General features: G+C 36.4%; 1 protein-coding gene across 1 annotated transcript in view; it reads right to left on the bottom strand.

The window, feature by feature from the left end:
- CNTN6 (contactin 6) overlaps window positions 1–20,656 on the bottom strand; it is a 284,142-nt gene that overhangs the window by 222,855 nt on the left and 40,631 nt on the right. Inside the window, 1 exon segment of the mRNA XM_023249978.2 lies at window positions 5,661–5,796. Within this exon segment, the coding sequence (XP_023105746.1) occupies window positions 5,661–5,715 (55 nt within the window). The 5' untranslated portion in view covers window positions 5,716–5,796.

Raw genomic sequence — 20,656 nt, 5'->3', positions numbered from 1 at the left:
CAGACATTGACCTTCATTAGCACCATTATTAAGGACTTCCAAGCATCTGTTAGGCCCTGGGTTTAAAATTATGCTTTCTCTAAGTCAGATAATGCAAAACAGACACAGCACATGATTCAGCTGATGTTTACTTTTACCCTATTGCTTAGTGTTTAAAAATTTTTTTAAATAATTGTCTCATTTTGAAAGTTGAAAACTTGAATTTACCGATTTGCTTATAATTTATCAATCTTTATATAAAAATCACAGGAAAGCAAAAGATTTACAGAAACTCGGGTTTGGGGCACCTGGGTGGCTCAGTTGGTTAAGTGTCTGACTTCGGCTCAGGTCATGATCTCACAGTTCCTGAGTCTGAGCCCCACATGGGGCTCTGTGCTGACAGCTCAGAGCCTGGAGTCTCCTTTGGATTCTGTGTTTCCCTCTCTCTCTTCCTCTCCCCCACGTGCACTCTGTCTGTCTCTCTCTCTCAAAAATAAACATTAAAAAAAGTAAAAAAAATAAAATGAAGAAACTTGGATTTCTCACACATGTAATGTTCTAACATCAACACAATCTGATCCTACATGGTTTCTAGCTTCTGCATTACATTCGCTACAGATTTGTTCCAGCTACTTTGTTTAATATTTATGCAAGAACAAATTTTTTTTTGTGAAAACTTCTCGTGCGTTGTCTAAAATGAAATGAAACAGAGTTTTCTTCCATTTATCAACATGGTCTCCAAATTATCCCATTAATGTTTTTGTCTTCTCTACCCTAAAGACATGCAATGCACATGCTGTAGCAATTTGGGGGCTAAAAATCAAACTTCTGAGTCTATATTAAATCTGTTGATGCTTTTTTTTCCTCCTAGGAAAATGGTGTCTTTTTTTTTTCATTCCTTTATTTCTTCTGTTGCTCGTTTCCAGCAGTAAGTAGGCATTTATCCTAAGTGGAATTCTATATTTAACTTAGCATCTTCACTAACTTACACCAAAAACAAATCTTTCACCCTGTATTAGACAATATTATTTCCATCACAAGGGAAAGATTCTCAATATAAGTTAGCCTAAAATGACAAAGGGACATCTTATTGGCTTATATTACAAAGGTAGAATAAAGAAAGTGTGCCTTTCTCCCCTGGATTGTCTTGCTTCTGTGTTAATTTCATTTTCAGACAGACTCTCCCTTTAGAGTGGCCCCAAGTACATCCTTACACTAACAAAAAAACCACACAAATGGAATGCCTCTCTCATTTTATTTTAGCAAAAACCTAGAGATTTGCTAGATATAATATATAAATAGATGGAAGGTTGAAAAAAGCAGCAGATGTTCTCTTAGAACATTTCCATGTTATATACTCTCTACTACGTTATTCAAATAGCAAGTTGTACTTTATTGAAATTATTGACTTACTTGCTGGTTTCCATTTTTAGACTGTAGGCTCAAGTGAGTGGGGACTATGGCCTTTCTATTGCTGAAGGTCAACATCTAGTTTAGTGCCTGGAACATTTGAGGTCCTAATACACATCTGTTGAATTGAATGGAACTCCTTTAATTTACTTGATAACTATTTCTAGACCATCTGCTAGGTGATAGAGAAACAGAAGAGAATATGGCAGATGGAAACTGTTAACCTCATGGAATTTCCATTCAAATGTTTTGAAACCTTTAAATGTTACTAGAATTTATGACAATAACATCATAACACATATCTACTGGGATTGATTAGATCAATTGTTTCTCAAAGGAAATTATATGACTAAATTTTTCCACTTGATGATAATCCAAATAGGACCAACAACACTTAATCTCATTCGTTCTGTTTACTGAATGAATGTTTACTGAATGGCACTACCAAGTGCCAGGAAGATATAGTTCCTACACTCCTGGAGCATAAGGTCTAGGGAGGAAGAAACATATTGCAATGGTTTCCTACAGCTCCTGTTAGCACAACTTGGTGGCTGAAACAGCACACAGCTATTTTCTCATAGTTATGGAGGTCAAAATTCCAAGATGGGTTTCACAGGGCAGAAACTATGGTATCCACAGGGCAACACTCCCTCCAAGGGTGTTGGGAGAATCTGTTTCCTTGCCCTTTCTAGCTTCTAGAGCTTCATTCCCCTCATTCATTGGCTGACTGTCCCCTCCTCCATACTTAATGTCAATAGCACAGCATCTTCCAATCTTTTTCTGATGTTTTCATATTGCCTTTGGCTCTGTGTTCATTCCCACTCTGCCTCTTTTCTTGTAAGTGCACTTGTGATTTCCCACACAGATTTTTCAGAATAATCTACCCATTGCAAGATCTTTTCAACTTAATCACACCCTCAAAATGTTTATTTAATGTAAAATTCAGTTTTCAGATATCAGAACCTAGATATTCTTGGGGGCCATTATTTAGTCTATTAAACAGATTAATAAAATAATATAAAAGTATAAGATTACCAGTTAGGTATCTTAGGAAATGGGCCTCAATTTACTCACAATATTAAAAACATACTAAAATAGAACAATAGAACTTTTAAAGACTCAGAATTAAAGATTTTTTTTAAATGTTTAATCATTTTTGAAAGAGAGAGAGAGACACAGAGTATGAGCAGGGGAGGGGAAGAGAGGAAGACAGAGACACAGAAACAAAAGCTGGCTCCAAGCTCCGAGTTATCAGCACAGAGCCCAATACAGGGCTCGAACTTACAAACCATGAGATCATGACCTGAACTGAAGTCGGGTGCTTAACTGACTAAGCCACCCAGGTGCCCCTAAACACTCATAGTTTTTAAAAAATGTTCTAAAATTATAAAATATGCCTAATGGACTATGATATAGTAAAGTCTTAAAGGCCTATGCCTATAATAAAGGTGCTAGAAGAAGTTGTAAAATTAATTAAAACAAACAAAAAGAAAACAGGAGAAGAGTTTGGGGGCAAAATTTTGTTTTAATTTAGAGTCGGGGGAGACTCAAAATATTAAAAATTTCAAAAGATTATACCAGTGAAAATAGGAAGGAAAAAAACCCAGATAAATGTAAAAAATTTGCCAGCTTTTGGAATTAATAAAAAGTAAGTTTTGAGGGGCGCCTGGGTGGCTTGGTCAGTTAAGCATCTGACTTTGGCTCAAGTCATGATCTCACGGTCCGTGAGTTCGAGCCCCGCATTGGGCTCTGTGCTGACCGCTCAGAGCCTGGAGCCTGTTTCAGATTCTGTGTCTCCCTCTCTCTCTGCCCCTCCCCTGTTCATGCTCTGTCTCTCTGTGTCTCAAAAATAAATAAATGTTAAAAAAAAATTAAAAAAAGTAAGTTTTGAGAAAGCAAAGAAGATATACCTATGTGTAGAAACAGCACTCTTGGCATCATCAGATAATCTAATTTTCCAAACTAGCATAGTATCTGCAAGTAGGGAGACAACCATGAGAACTCTTAAAAAAACAAAAAAACCTCAAACATATTTAAAGCAATGCTCTCTTGTGTATATCATTATCAACATCCTTGCCTCTGGGGCAACGTTTAGCTCAGATTATTTTATTTAAATAGCTAATGGCCAAAAAAAAAAAAAAAAAAAAAAAAAAAAAAAAAAAACTAACGTGTTCTTTCACAAGGAAGCTGTGCACCAAGGACATATGATTATTTTTCTCTTTAGACTTAAGCAAAAGGACATGATGAATCACATCCAATTTGGATAAATAAAAGTTAATAGAAGAATTGGGATTTCTCAAATCTGATATGTATTCTGAGAATAATGATTTATTTTAATTTAACACAAAAGGTCTTTTAGAGATACTATGCTGATTCAATATACATATTTAAAGGGCAAAATGTTAAATTTTGACAGAAAGCCGAAATGTGAAGCTAAGAAGAGAATTTCTTATTCATACATGTATAATTTGAGGACACCTTGATGGCTCTGCTCTGTCCTTTTTTAATCTATTATTTAAAAAGGGACATTTCATTTAACTTGGAATTTTTGTTATAGAGAGTTAGAAATGACACAAATCAAGATAAGGTAATCACTTTGAATAAATATGACTGTAGCACTTCTAAATACTGGATTTTCTAGTGGTAAAATATCTTTATTTATATGGTTTGCTGGTTCTAATGGTTGATTTCTACATATTTTAGCATTTTCAGAACTTCCAAGATTAGTGTATCTTTCCATTTCTTGCAATTGCTATTAATTATGTGTCTCTTATAATTATTGATTTTGTGAATTATAAATTACTATGTTGGCTTCTGTGTTCTCCAATATATTACTGCTTTTTTTTACAAATACATGAACTTCATAGTACATTACCACAGTTGGTGGGAAGTGGCATGATAGGATAGACCGGTTGCTCTGACAGTGAGAAAATCTAGCCAACATCCAAGCTCTGTGACAACTCACTAAAGTAAACTTGACAATTAGATTAGAACCCTATGATCCTAATAGACTGTGGTTGATGATTTAGAAAAATGGCCACTATTATTCACTTTTCTATGTGTGTACCTCTTTAGATTACAGCTTTGCAGCTTTTCTACCAAGAGATGAAGTATATTTCCTTACCCCTTGAATCTGGACTGGTCTTCTGACTAAGAATGGTTAAAAGAATGTAGCAGAAATGATACTGTATCAGTTGCAAGCCTTGGCATCAAGAAATTTTGCATGCCCCTGATTTCTCCTGAAACTCTGAGCAGTCACCATGTGAAAGAGCCCAGAGCCACAGAGGATGAGAGATCACTTGGCCAAGGCAGCCCAGTTGTTTCAGCTAACAATGTTCTTGACCAGCCAGGTCCCAGATGACCCAGGAGGTGACCATAGATATAATTCACCAAAGCCAAAGACAAAACAACAGCCCAATTGAGCCCATCCTAAATTGCCAACCTTCAGACTTGTCAACTAAACACATGGTTATTTCTTGCTTTTATCTACTTAGATTTGGGATGGTTTGTTACACAGCATAAACTAAATGGCACACAAATATTAATGGATTTAGGTTGAATAAAAGAACATGTATCATTGAAATGGAAAGAAAAATTTCAAAAGTTGTTTCTAGTTTGGATACAACATTTTTTTGAATGTTTATTTATTTTAAGAAGGAGAGAGTAGGGGAGATCAGTGAGAGAGGTAGAGAAAGAGAATCCCAAGTAGGCTCTGCACTGTCAGTACAAAGCCCATTGTGGGGCTTGAACTCACGGCCTGTGAGATCATGACATGAGCCAAAACCAAGAGTCAAACACTTAACCAACTCAGCCACCCAGGTGCCCTAATTTCTGATATAACACTTTTATAATATAACTCTACGATATAATTCTATATCACTTTTCTTCTATTTCAATAGAGCTTTTTTTTATACCAAAAGCTTAATTTGAGAGAAAATAAATATTTCAAGTTTAATATTTAAAGATTTCACTATAAATTAAATAAAAAAGAACTACTCTCCATTGTTTACTGATGCAAAAGTCATTAACTGCAGTCTTTTAAAATAAAAGTTTCATGTTTAACAATTTGTAATTGAAATAATGTTAGTTATGCTTAAAAATGGAGCTTGATGCATTTTTAAGGATTATATATCAGCCATAGAAAGTACCTTAAATTTTTTATCACTTAGGAATTCAAATAACATAAATATTATGCATATGAAAATTGCTTCACATATAGAAAAAGTGCCAATAGATTATCAATCAAAACTCATAATAAAAGAACACTTTACCTGCACAAGTATTTATGAGTGGCAGCAGAATTACCAGTTTCCATAGCAACCTCATTTCCACTTTGTAAGGTCAAAATTTCTCCCATACAATCGGCAGCAAAAAAAATGTCTATCTTCCAGTCAGTATCTCAAGAGTCTGAAAGAAAAAAATTGTCATGAAATGACAAATATACTAACATGAATATTTAAAAATGTATATGAATTTTTGCACATTATTCAATTAAATATTAAAATATTATTGTACAAAATAAAGCAACCTAAATGTCTACCTTTTACATATATGTAATTTTGCAAAGTTTCCATATTTTCAGGTCATATTTTCAAACTTTCAGTTCACACCTGAGATATACATATCATTTGTTATGAGATTTGACACAGTAGATAATGGGCTGAAAGGCAATTCAATTGAACACATTATGTGGATAAAAACTTTTATTCATATAATTTTGAATAATTGCTTTTGACATGTTAATGAGGATTAAAAACATATTAAACCAACTCCTGTAATTCTGTTGTTGCTTTTATTTGTGATTCTAGGTCATTAGAAATAGGATAAAATACTACTCTTACAATCACAATAGTGATTTTATAAATTTCATGGCCTTCTCTAAGTTTTTTTATTACTTTTTTTTGAGAATATATTCATTCAGAAACATCATCTTTCCTAATGTTACCAGCACTAATATTAGTATCGTGCTACAAAATTTGTACCAGAAATGAATTTCCGGAAGTGTTATCTTTCAAATATGAGACATTATTTTCTTATGGTGTGACATTATAATTTTCTCGAATTTATTTTCACATTTAAGATATCTAATAATAAATGAAATTAAGATCAAGTGTTTTGTGTTCTTTACTCCAAAAAAGAAATCTAATAATAGATTCTTAAAATTCATGATTTTTAAAAAACATAAAACAAAAAACTCATCATCTCAAAAAAATATATATAGAATAAGCTCAGAATAAATTCACCTACATCACATTTGATAAAATGATTATATATCAAATGAAACGATCCTTTGGAAACCTTTACCTTATTGAAAATATATATTTCCTGCAACTTTAAATACCTTTTGGAAGTATGTGAACTTTATATGTGAATCTAACAAAAATGAAATTTTGATCACTTCCTATTTTTAAATTTAAAAAATATTTCTTTTCTTTCTGTTGCTAATTTTTTCACCTTAGGTTAAAAACACTGACCATATTAATGCTTTTTATAAACTCTAAGTTAAAGGCTTTCAAATTTAATCAAGGAATAAAAACCACATTGAAAACAAATAATATTCAGGTTAATGAATATGCTATGTTGATGTAATAATTTTTTTTCACAAATTCTTCCTTTCCATTGCTTTTGGCACCACCTATTCTAAACCTTAAACTACTTATATTTAAACTAAATCATATTCCATATCAATTCTTCACTTATAATTTGTTCAACGAATTTTTATTTATCTATACCCTTATATCCATTCTCTGAAAGACATTAGATTCTTAGGTGTTAGTGATAAATCTAAGATCCTTTGTTCCCCTCAAGGTTCTGGCATCTTATGACAGATGACATTTAAGAAAACAACAAAATCAATCACAGATATATACATTGGTGAATAGTTATGTGTGGTAAATATGGTAATGCTTTGAACTAAAAAACGAGATTTATGAGATCTACGGGGTGGGGTTCAAGCAGCATTTTTGAGCTGAAGCCTGAAGGACAGGTAGCTGTTAGCCAGGCAAATAGTGGCTATACATGGTGTGAGGGGAGTAGGTCTGCAGGGAGTAATATGGGTAAGGATGGAGAATGAGACTAGCAGCCTAAGCAAAAGGGAGAAAGTAGGGCATGGTCCTGAAGCAGGACTAAGTTTGCATTTTCAAAGACTTGAAAAGGATCCAGTTTCATTCTCAGAGGGACAATGGCAAGAGACAACAGGTGGAAAAGGAGAAAGAGGCTCAAATATGCCAGGCCCATAGGCCATGTTAACAAGTATTGGTGTCATACTTTCAAATTATAATTGAGGATTTTAATCAGAAAAAGTCAACTTAATTTACCTCTTATAAACATCACTCTGGGTGATGCGGAGAATGATAGGGATGGAGTAAAACGTGGACTTACACAGATAAGTTAAGAAGTTACTTTAGTAGTCCAATAAAGGGATACTGATGGTTTGACCAGAGTAGTGGAATCTAAGATAAATAAAATGGGATCTCTGAATAGTCCTGCTGCCTGAAATCTCTTGTCCTTTCCATGCATGGAATATTACAAACAAAACTACCTACCTAAAACAAAGGTTTGGTTCAATTATGCCAGCATTCTAAAACCTGTGATCGCTCTCTATTGCATAATCATCCAAAGTATTTGGAATGCTATTGAAGGCAACATACAATAAATTTCTGACTATTCTTTTCCAGCAAGATTATTCAGTAAATACTTCCAGTATAGGCTCATGGATCTACTAATTATTTTGCATATGTATTATACATTGTCTCCATATGCATGCTCTCTGACTTGCATAGAACTCCCCATTGAAGCCTAAATCTTCCTTAAAAACCATGTAATGTTAGCATGACCACACATCCTTATTTTTCCCTGACAGTTTCTGTTTATTGAAATGTCAAAGCACAACTAATAACAGTACCCCTTTTTCCCAAAAGAATCCTGGTTTACAAGATAAATTATATGGCCAACTTATTTGATGAACATTCATTATTTTTTCCAACCCAACAATTCTTCCCTCTTCTTTTGATAAAAGCTGTGACTTTCTTTTGAGGAACAACTTCCCTAAACATTCTCACTCCATATATATTGGAATGGGAATGCCTCCACCTTGTAGTTCCAGGAATGAGGGTGTGACCAGGGCCTTGACAATCAGAAATCCATTCACCTCGGTACAGTGTTTTGTAAAAGGAGGGGCATGTAAGCCAAACCAATGGCAATCAAAGTCAGGACCTTTGTCAATATTACTAGGATGATTAAGTTGCTAAAATATAAATCTGTTGATCCAATATAATATATTTCACAAGGGCCGTCTTGACCCAATTTTGTAAACATGGCTAAAAACTCTCAATTCCAAAAAAAAAAAAAAAAAAAAAAAACCAAAAACCTCTCAATTCCCTTTGGCAGAGTTGGCTTAGCCTTCACCCCAACTATCCCTCTTATAGAACCTAATACTCCTGAGCTATAATGCATACCATCCCAATTTCCAGAAGCCTCCAGATACCTGAAACATAGGAATGGTTGCTTTTTCCTTGGGCTGGTATAATTATCCAAAATACCCAATCTCTCAGAAGCCCACAAAATCCAGCTAATCCTACCTCACGTACCATCCATGAGCTGCTTCTTATATTCCCAGCTTGCTTTTATCCTGTCAAGAGTTCTGCTTCATCTATTCCAGTTTCATATATCTGAGTGTTATTGTGTTGTTTTCTGCCATTCAAAAAACCTATAATCATACCTGATATCATGAAATTATGAAACCATCTGTCATGCTTAACCCCCTGGAATTTCCAGATGCGAATCAATAAAAAGAATTTTTTGCCTAATCCAATTTATGTTGTAGGTTTATCTCTTGCAACCATAATCATCAGAACATCGCATTCATTCTTTACCCTGTATTTATATGAAGTGTTTCTTAAAGATCCCAGAGCAAACTGACATGATATACCCCCAAGACTTGTATTCATCAAAGTCTCCACTGTACTGCCAGAGTTTTCGTGCCTTACCTTTAGGATAAACACCATATGTAATACTTGCAACAAGAGTTGGTGTAGTACGTAATGTAGAGTTCATAGTTATGCCATAGTCTGTGCTTGGTTTGTACCTGATGGCCAGACAATCTAGTATTATCAAGAAAAAGACGAAACTGGGAACCTAAAGACGTTGCTTCTACTATTGTCTCTTTCTCCTAACCAGCTGGATAATTCATTTACAATCAAACTGACTGCCAGTTTCCTCTCATGAAAATGGAGGTTTGACCTAGAGAATACCTTTATCTTTCTTCCAGCTCTAATATTCTAACATTGTTCAATTCAACCCAGTGTACAATTACAAAGCAAATATTGCCCTTCACCATCTGACTGTTTATCAGCATTCTGTAATGAAGGCAGAGCCCAGGAGATATTTCATTTGGCAACATTCTATAAAAATAGGTTAAACAGCTATTATTTATATATCAGTTGTCATTTGTAAAAGTTCCATCCATAGACGTTTAGATTACCTGAGGAAGGAAAGTACTCTAGCTCAGTGAGAATAATCCAGATCAGAAGACGCTGGTTATTTACTCACAGCAAAATGGCCTAGAAATATTCAATAAGTAAAATTTATGCTGGTCACTGACACACAAAATAGCCATAGGAATTATTTCTAGTTTCCTAGAATCCTAAAGATTGCTTGAGGCAAAATAAAGGAGGCCAATATATAAACTTAAAAGAATTTCCAGAAGCTCTAAAGAAGTTTCAAAAATGCATCACCAGCACTTTGTTTTAGATGAAAATTTTAGGCCATGCAATCTTTTAAATATTACTTTGACCTAGAAAACCAGGTGTATTGGTTCATGACACGACTGCTAAGTTACTGTTGCATTATTACTGAACATACTCTGTCCTCTTTAGACCATGTGTGTTTCCTTTTTCTCTGGTGGAGTTTATCAATGTAAAAGTATCAAATTTGAACACTTCAACAAAAGAATATGCATAGGTTCCCCGTCCCTTTCTTGCAATTCCAGAATCTATCTTTTCTAAATCTCTGAAAATTAAAATATCCTTGTAAAGAAATGGCAAAATTCGCTGGGTGGCAAAACTGGTCTTAAATTAATGTGAGGTTTTTTAGTCTGTTTTATCCAACTTACCATGTGTATTTACATGTTTTGCTGCTAAACCAGAAATGCTGGTTGACCGAGCCATTGTCCACCAGAGGTGTCGTCTAAATACATATGAAATTGTACCACAGTGTCTTTTAAACACTAAAATAGGGATCAGAAAACCAGAGATTGCTGACAAAATTTGATCCCCTGTTTCTGTAAAGTTTCACTGGAACCCAACATGACTGCTTATTTATGTACTGTGTATGGCTGTTTTTGGGCTACAAAGCCAGAGTTGAATACTTATAGCAGATGAGACCATATGACCCTCAAAACTTAAAATATTTATTATCTGGTCCTTTAGACATTTAGCTCCTGGAAATTCTTTCATTCATCCCTACTCTAATATATTCTAAACTCTAAAATACATTTGGCTGTAAAGATTTCAGGTAAAAGATTGTGGAACTGTTTTTATGTAACCCTATGTATACACTCAGCAAAAATATCTTGTTAAGTTTAGTAGGACAAAAAAGGGTACTGTATTTGTAAGTAGCTTCAGCCAGGGAGTGTCCTGCCTTAAATCGACCTCTTTAAGGGGCACCTGGGTGGCTCAGTAAGTTAAGCATGCAACTTTGGCTTAGGTCATGATCTCACAGTTCATGAATTTGAGTCCCGTGTCAGGTCCTGCACTGTCAGTGAGAAGCCTGCTTTGGATCCTCAGCCTCCCTCTCTCTCTGCCCCTCCCCTGCTTGTACTCTCTCTATCATAAATAAATACACTTTAAAAAATTTAAAAAAATACTGACCTCTTTGTACCATGTATTGTTGACCAGCATCTAACCCCAGAAGGCAGCTAAGAGAAGAATTCTGAAGCAAGTGCCGTGACTGTGAGGTCATACCTAATATTAATTATTCTTAACCCAGACAGCACAAAACAGTATCTTTGTATGGTTCAGAATAATTGTACTTTTAGAAATAGAAAGCTGCCATCAATCTACCCCTTGGCTATGAAACTATTCATCAGTCTAGGAATTGGATAAGATTGCCAATAAATCAGGAATTATCAAAAAAAGTCAAGCATTGGCTAAACCGCAAGCAGCCAGGAAATTTGGTGGGGGGGGGGGGTTGCTGTTGTCATGTGCAGCTGTGATACTCCAGCAGACATGGGAGACAATGGGATTTATCAAAAGAGAGAAATCCTTTTTCTTTTAGAAAAGAGTTTTCCAACTTCTGTTTGCACTGGGAACTAGGGACAGGAGCTTAAATAAAAAGGCAGGTGGATGTGCATGCGTAGCTCTGCAACAAGCCTTTGAAAGGGGCTCATACAGGATTCTAGTTGGTACTCACCAACCGTACTTACAAACTTCACAAAATGCTTAAGATGACCCAATACATTACATTGAAGGACAAGAGGAAAACATAGGAAGTTATTCCTGTCTAACTACCAGTCTGATGCTCTTTAATAATAGATTTATCTAGGTGACACCAGTTTGGATGATAGAGAATTGTTCATTAATACATACTCTTTATAGAAATCCTCAGGTTAATTACAAATTATACCTATTTCTTACCTCTTTTGGACTATGTGAAATGATTTTCTCAGTTTGATAGGGAAAAAAATGTAACTACTGCTACTACTAAATGGCTTGGTGATTGCTCTAAATACAGGGAAACAGAATGGCCCATGCAGAAATATTACTTAAAATATTGGCCAACTTCTCTCTCTAATTGTGTCTTACTTATGTTGCTTTAGCAGGAATGGAAACCATTGTTGAAAGTGCATTAGTCCTAATGGGTTTTATTCTTCCTCTACTTACAACAACATTGCTTTGACATTAAAGAATTTTGTAGCAGAGATCAAGATCCATTTTCAGATTGCATGTTCATCATCAGAACAAATGTGCTCGGCACTAATTGCCTTTTTGTTTTTAATTGACCAGTTAATTAACTGCAACAGATAAATTAAAAATCCCAAATCCATTTTCTTCAGGTAGCTCCACTGTTGTATTTTAGCATGATAAAATTCTGTGGATGGACAGAAGAAAAGATGCTTAACAATTTTTACAAAAGATTTCCAACCTCAGCATTCATGGAGTTATTTACTATCAAACTGAATCAATAATAAATTAAAAAATGAAATATTTATGATCTGAAAAAATCTGGCTTTGTCTAGGAAACCCCAACTGCCATTAAGTCAGGCAAAGTAGCAAGATAAATTGTACCATCACATTCTTTGTTTTCAGAATATAATGCTATCACTTATGATAATTGTTATGCCAGCTCTCAAAATAGGCAGTCATAATAGATGATAGATTAGTAGAAAGATATAACACAGCGTGTTTAATGCAATCATAGAAGAAGTATTACTTCTTTTCTTAGAGGAGGCATGATTACATGTTAAGTTGTTAACAGCACAAAATAAATGCAAATATGTTTGTTATGAAAATAGTTAGAATAATTTCTACATTGTTTTTTTTTTCTTAGAGCAACCAAGCTGTAGAGCTCAGTCTTCAATATAGTTTATCCCATATGCCTCTGCTTAGGTAGCGGAGTCTTGCTGAATGAGATCAGCATGGGTGTACCTGGGTGGCTCAGTCGGCTGAGTAGCCAACTCTTGATTTCAGCTCAGGTCATGATCTCATGGTTCATAGGGTCAAGCCCCACATGAGGCTCTGTGGTGGCAGCATAGAGCATGTTTGGGATTTTCTTCCCCCCGCCCTCTCTCTCAAAATAAATAAACATTAAAAAAGAAAAGAAAAGAAAGAAATCAGTATGGAGAAACTTATTTTCCAACTGCGAAAAAAATCGTTCATCCAATGGGTTGCAGAATTTAAAGCAAATATATAGATAATATAGGCACAGTTCTTTGCTTTCATAGGGAAGGGCACTGAGGCCTAGAACATGTAAATATTTATCCCAGTTCAGTTTATAATCTAGAGTAGACCTGGGACTTGTGGGCAGAAGCCTGACAGAGGGTTCAACCTTACTATTTTTCCCTCTTGATCTGTGCCATGGGACTTGCCACCCAAGTATATCTTCTGCTTCTATGAGCCCATTTTCCCAAATACAAAATGCAGATAGCTATACCTCATAGGAATGTTCTCAGTATTTACATTAATCAGAATAAGATAATGCAGAATGGGTGATACTAGTTTAGAGGATTTGTAATGTCCACTCTCCACTCCTAAAAGGGCGACAAGAAATATTTGTTCAGCCAAACCTTAAGTTTATTAGACTTACTGCAGAAAAGAATATAACTTGACATAGTCTTAGCACTACCTCGGAAGGGGAAGTAATGGATGATATATATAAGATTTTATGGCCTGAGCTGAGTGATTTTAAGATTGTTCTTGCAAGACGAGAACCTGAGTAGGACTGGGCACAGTTTATGGAATAATAGCTTTAGATTGATGGGCACCATGAGGTGGGACTCTTGATGTGGGTCTTGAGATGTAAGTTTTATCCTGAGGAAGCAAATATCTCCTGAAGCAAATAACTAAATGATTTTTTTTCTTTCAGTATCATTTAACACAGGAATAGGAATATGCCCGTTTTAGTTCTCAGTATAATAGAATGGATGGACTGCTAACCAACCGCGAAAACAGAAGTCAGGAAACTTTTCCTTAAAGGATCAGATAGTAAATACTTTGAGTTTTGCACATCATTTGGCCTTTGTCACCACAATTTAAACTGGACTGCTGTGGCATAAAAGCAGCCAGAGACAAGACAGTAACAAATGGAGTGTCTGTGTTCTAATAAAACTTTATTTACCAAAAAACAATCCAGGATAGGGTTTAGTTCAAGGCTGCAGTTTACCAATCCCTGGCTTAAGAATGACATAGAGAGGAGCTGATGGGGATAGCAAGCTTATCAGATAATAAATTTCAGAAATATCTGGATTACAAAGAACAAAGTATATGCATTTATTCCATTACTGTTAATCCAGGTATTTTTTGAACTTTGTGACTGTAAGATGATATATATGACTTGACATATATTATATATGTAACATATATATAATATATACATGTATATGCTAAATAGCAAGGAGCTGATTATTTTTCTTTTCACATTTTTGCCTCTTCATATATTACAAATCAGCCACAAAAAAAAAACCCCACAAACAAGAATATTTATAGCAAGATCCTATGGAAACAAATATATGTATGAAGTATCTTTGTGTTATTTTGTCTCTGGGGAAAATATCAGTAGACTTATCTGGGGAGCAGTATTATAGCAGCAGAGAAAAAAGAAACCCTTTCACTTTTTTCTATGCTCAATGAAAACTAGTCAGAATATGCGAATTTTTTAAAATTGTTTTATGCTTTGCTACATTTTTCACATTAAAGAAAAACAAAAAAACAAACACATAAGTATAGGCCAAAAAATAATCTAAATCTAGCAAAATTGTATTTAATAAAAATACATATTAAATCTTACACTTACGTTTAAAAAATTGACCTACTTATTTAGAACTGGAGTAGGGTGTAGAAAGTGACTTTATATCAATCCATGGTTAAAAAAGAACACAACACACACACATGGGATGATTCTAGGCCAACATTCAAGACCTGCCTATTTTTTACATAGTGGCCAAAAATCAGATATAACCAAGACTGCATTAATAAAAGCATAGTGGTCAAAACAAGGGAGGTGTTATTTCTGTCTTAACCTATACTTATGTAACCACATAGAGGGACTGTATTCTCTTCTAAACATCATGGTTTAAGAGGAATTTTGACAGATTGAAACTCCCTCCTGGGGAGCAGGGCGAGGATGATGAAGTGCCTGGGAGCTTATGAGGGTCAGGAGAAAGAAATGAGTGTGTTTAGCCTGGAGAAGAGACGATTTAGCTGGCAGAGGAGAGCCATCTTCAAAAATGTGAAGGGCTGTCTTGTGGAAGAAGGATTAGACTTATTATTTGTGTCTCAGGAGAGCAGAACTGTGACCAAAGGGTAGACATTTCAGGGCAGCAAATTTCAGCTTAATATCAGCCCAGAGTATTTTAACAAGTAGAATTGTTTAGCCAGTGGTTAAGTATACTGGCTGTGAAACCTAGGCAGCCTGGGTTTCTATCACACAACCTACAGATGTTTAATAGCTTTGTGACTTTAGAGGAAGTAAAATGGCCTCTCTGAGCCTGAGTTTCACGATAATTGTAATGGAGAGAGGAGTATCTACTGCTTGGGGTTTATGTGAGTATTCCATGAAATTGTTCCTACATAGAGTAAAAGTGAAATGGTTTCTCCTTGAGATACCAAGTTCTTTATCATTACGAGTATATGAGATGATATACTTTTCTGGATATTATAGAGGGCACTTCTGCATCAAGGAGAAGGTTAAACTAGATGGCCTCTTAAGCCCTTCTACACTTGTAGGTGTTTTATTCTATATAAAAGCAGGAAGCCAGAAATCCCCTGGACCAGGAGTCATTAAGCAGTGGTCCAAAAGTGGGATTTTTCATAGCAGAGTGTTTAAACATTGGGAAACCCATATAAAAATGAACATTTGGGCTTACCTTTAACTCTTTTTCTAATGTTTTTATTTATTTTTGAGAGAGAGAGAGAGAGAGAGAGAGAGAGAGAGAGAGAGAGAGAGAGAAATGGAGACACAGAATCCGAAGCAGGCTCCAGTCTCAGAGGTGTCAGCACACAGCCTGATAATGTGGGGCCTGAACTCACCAACTGCAAGATCATGACTTGAGCTGAAGTTGGATGCTCAACTGACTGAGCCACACAGGCGCCCCTGCACTTGTCTTGAAATATCTAAAGATTTTGCATCACTGGGTCCATATTTCCACACAATAACAACACAACAAAAAATAACAACACAACAAAAAAGCATGAGCAATGACAACCAGTCTCGGGGATGCCTGGGTGCCTCAGTCGGTTAAACGTCCAACTTCAGCTCAGGTCATTATCTCTCAGTCTGTGAGTTCGAGCCCTGCGTCGGGCTCTGTGCTGACAGCTCAGAGCCTGGAGCCTGTTTTAGCTTCTGTGTCTGCCTCTCTCTGTGATGCTCCCCCACTCATGCTCTGTCTCTGTCTCAAAAATAAATAAATGCTAATTTTAAAAAAAAAAAACAACAACCAGTCTCAGGAATGTGTGGCTCTTTTCTACTGTGTGCCTTAGTCTGGAGGACCTCAACTGTCTAACACTGAGTCCATCTCACTCTTTCATACCACCTGCTTGGTTTCTGCCATCTCTGCCTGATACCAGCTGGACAAGATACCTGGAAGCAGAGTCTGTTTGGATTGTATGACAGCATGGAAAAATAGAAGGAGGAGGAGCAAGAATGAGATACCCCGGGGCTGAGTGAAAGGGAAGAGCACAAGAAGAACAGTAATATGACTATTCTTAATACGGACCAGGTCCCAGGCTCTATGCCAAGGACTGTACGTGCACCGTCTCACCTAATTTTCACAGCATCCTATGAAGTAGGTACCATGACTGCTCTCATCATACAGGTGAGGGAACTAGAGCTGGGAGGGGTAGGGAACTGGACAAAGCGCACCCAGTGGCAGAAAAGTCCCTTAGCTGACTAGTATCTGTTCATATCCATAGCCTGTTGCTTTCTACCACAATGGTCAATTTTATAGACTTTACAATTTTGCCCAAAGCTGGCTCTGAGAGATTCAGTTCAAATTTCTTAGCATTAAAAAAAGAAAGATCTTTCCTTATTAAAGTTGTAAATGGATGATTCCGCCTTCAGTGTGAATAATTTGACCTGTTATAAAGCTATATGGCGCTGGGCAAGGGTTTACAGTGTGTGCTTTTCAGGCTTAAAACAAAAAGCAGCATGCAGTCAGATATGCAAAACACTAGGTTAAATGAGGTAAACAAATTGCTTTCCTGAAGGATTTTCCAGGGTCTCTTCTACTTGGAAGTATAATGTAACATTGGAAGAGAAAGGTATAGAATGTAGCATTTCTCAGACTTCTATGATCTTGGGATCCTGTTTTCTGCAGTGCGTTTTCTAGGGTGAATGCTCCATAAAAACACTTGTGGAAAACCTGATCCAGACAAAAGAGCCCAGGACCAGAAATGCTAAGGTCTCTGAGTCCCACCTCTGCCAATAGCTAATGATATAATGTAAGTCTTACAACCTCTATTCCTAGGTTGCTTACGGTAAATATTGGGACAGTAGTTATCTGTCCTACTGGCTGCTCCTACTTTTGTAGGGATCAACTAAATAAAAGATTTGAAAGAAATATCTAAGTTGGAGAAAGCCCAAGATATACATAAGGGATTAAATTACTAAAGTGTCTCTCTCCTGCATAACTGATCAGGCAAATTGGCTGAATTCTAACCCCTTTCATGCCAATCAGTGATTTTCTGACCACATTTAATAGTGTACCTTCTTTTTTTAATGCCTAGGTGTGTGAATTTTCTGACCTTCCTGGAAAAGAATTGTGAAAAGAAAATCTATATATTCATATCATTATGAATACATTAAGACAATGCAGTTACAGGCTCTCTGCTGAGAAAGAACACACTTTCTTCCAAGGCTATACATTATGGGAGAAAGGGTAAAAAAAAATAGTGAACACTCACAGCAGGATGTACACTGATTCCATTCTGTTCCTTTTGGCTAAGGTTCATGGTCCCCGGCCCCTGGACAATTGGACCTTTTGCCTTCTCCTCCATCAACCTGTCCCCTGATATGTGCTCCCATTGGCAGTCCTGACCTCATGGAAATGGGAGTCGCCTCAGGAGGAAAATGCAGTTGCCTGTCAACATTGCTATTACAAAAGTCTGGGAAATTCCTCTGCTACTGAGTGGCTAGAATTTTGAAAATAATAAAAATAAAAAGGAAAGAAGGAAAAAAAATGATTCATTTGGGAACAGGGAATGCCATTATACCTGTCTCTTAAACGCCCCATTCCTTGGTGTTTTGGAGTTACAGAAATGCTGATGAGGATCTCTTGTTGAAGGTGTGTTATGCCTGTTAAATACATGGGCCCTGAGAGGAGAGTCTGTGGCAAGAGGCATGGGGGACTGACTTCATTCCCAGGCCTAGGCACATTCTATCTCCTTTGGAGATGGCCCCTGAAAGCTAAACAAATGTATCTGTGGACCTGATGAGACACTTTCCCAAGGGCAGGGTGTTAAGATATTATCACAGAATCCCCCCACTTTGCATCTGCTTCTTGCCCTCTTGCTAAGAAAACTTAACTGTCTTCTACTATTTAAAAAAATATGTTTATTTATTTTTGAGAAAGGGAGAGACTGAGGGCAAGTAGGGAAGGGGCAGAGAGAGAGGGAGGCACAGAATCTGAAGCAGACTCCAGGCTCTGAGCTGTCAGCATGGAGTCCAACATGGGGCTCAAACTCATGAACTATGAGATCATGACCTGAGCTGAAATTGGATGCTTAACCGACTGAGCCACCCAGGCGTCTCCCTTCTCATATTTAAAACTCCTGTTTTTATAAATTGTACCTACTTTTGTTAACTGATTTATAGTGTGAAAGGTACTTTCTTAAATAAAATGTCTCCTTTGGATTTCTTAAATATACCAAGAAAAAGAAAGTGAGGCTTAGAAAGATTAACGAGCTTTCCTAGAACCGCACAGGAAGGAGTGTCCATACTCTTTTAAAAACATTGGTTTGTATTTTGCACCTTACAAATTTGGGTGACTTGAGACAACACTGTGATCCTAATTTGCATTCAGACCTAGGTGAGCCTTGTGAGGTGTTAACAGTGGGGAGGAGGTAAAAAGATGATGTGAAAACCATACTCAGAGGAAAGGAGAAGTGCCCTCTGCAGAACATTCCCAAGGGTAGGCTGGCCCAGAAAAAATGAAGGACCAGGAATCCAAAGGGCTCAAAGAGAGTCCACCACTTCCTGTAATCAGCAACATAATTTCAGTAAATTCGGTGACATTTTGGGTCTCAGAATTCTAAACCGAGATGGGAGAGCAGGCAATTCAACAGATAACTAGGAGGGAAACTTCCAAATAATGTAACACTACTTCAGGTGTTAGGTCAAAAGCACATAGATAGTATGTACCTGAGCTGGAGCTTGTACCCAGATCTTTTTTTTAATGTTTACTATTTTGAGAGAGAGAGAGAGAGAGAGAGAGAGAGAGAGAGAGAGAGAGAGAATGAGCAGAAGAGAGAGGCCGAGCGAAGAAAGAGAGAATCTCAAGCAGGCTCAGCGCAGAGCCTGATGAGGGGTTCAATCTCACAGACCATGAGATTATGACTGAGCCAAAATTAGGAGTCAGAGGCTTAACCGACTGAGCCACCCAGGTGCCCCTGTATCCAGATCTTTTGATTTCAAGACAAGGGCCCTTTTCATATTGTACACAGGAAGCACAGGATTGTGGTCAGCTATCTGGATATATGTGTTTGGAATTACTCTGAAAAGAATACAAATTGGCTTCTAGCATAGGAGGCAGGGTGAATGTGAAGGTAGTTTGGGGAAAAAGTTCTAAGGAAGGAAGGGCTAAGGAGACTAAGGGCAGAGTGTTGCTCTCCAAGATGACATTAGTTCTGTCGGACAATCCATGTCTCAAGGGAAATGAGAAGAAAAATAGTCATTGATTCAGTGGTTCTGTGGACTCTACAAGAGATAACAGTGGTAGGAAAGAGTCCATTCTTTGTAGCCAAGCTGCTAATTTGAGTCCAGCCTCTGTCTCTCACAAGGAGAAGACGTCATTCAGGTTATTTAACGCTTTTGTGCTTTAGTTTCCTTATCAGTAAAATGAGGATAATAATAATCATAGCATCTTTCTAGGTTTAAGGTGAGGATATGTTAATTGATATAAACTGCTTAGAACACTATCTCATATGAAGTCAGGACTCAATAAATAATAGCTGCTATTATTATTGTCATCATTATTATCATTACTAAGTACAAAAAAAATTAAAGATCATATCATTTTCAAGGATGCTCCTGTCTTTGATTATGTTGGTCCATCTTCCAAGAATTCTCTTATTTTAGCATTCTGCCAAGATTCAATGACCTTTATTCCATGAAGATTTGTATTATACCTTCATTAAGAAATGCTTTTGCTTTCCTTGCAACTCCTAATGGATTTATCTTTAATGAAGGAATGGATAAAATATTTAAATATGGCTGCTTTTTTCACGATATATTTCGTATTATCTATTTTTCAGGGTTGTGTTTGTGTGTGTGTGTGTGTGTGTGTGTGCCCTTGTACACAGGAGGGGTTAAGTTACAATAATTCACTGAGTAAATG

Source organism: Felis catus, chromosome A2 (genome assembly GCF_018350175.1).
Source record: "Felis catus isolate Fca126 chromosome A2, F.catus_Fca126_mat1.0, whole genome shotgun sequence".
NCBI lineage: Eukaryota > Metazoa > Chordata > Mammalia > Carnivora > Felidae > Felis > Felis catus.
This window is presented reverse-complemented; position numbering and strand designations above follow the sequence as displayed.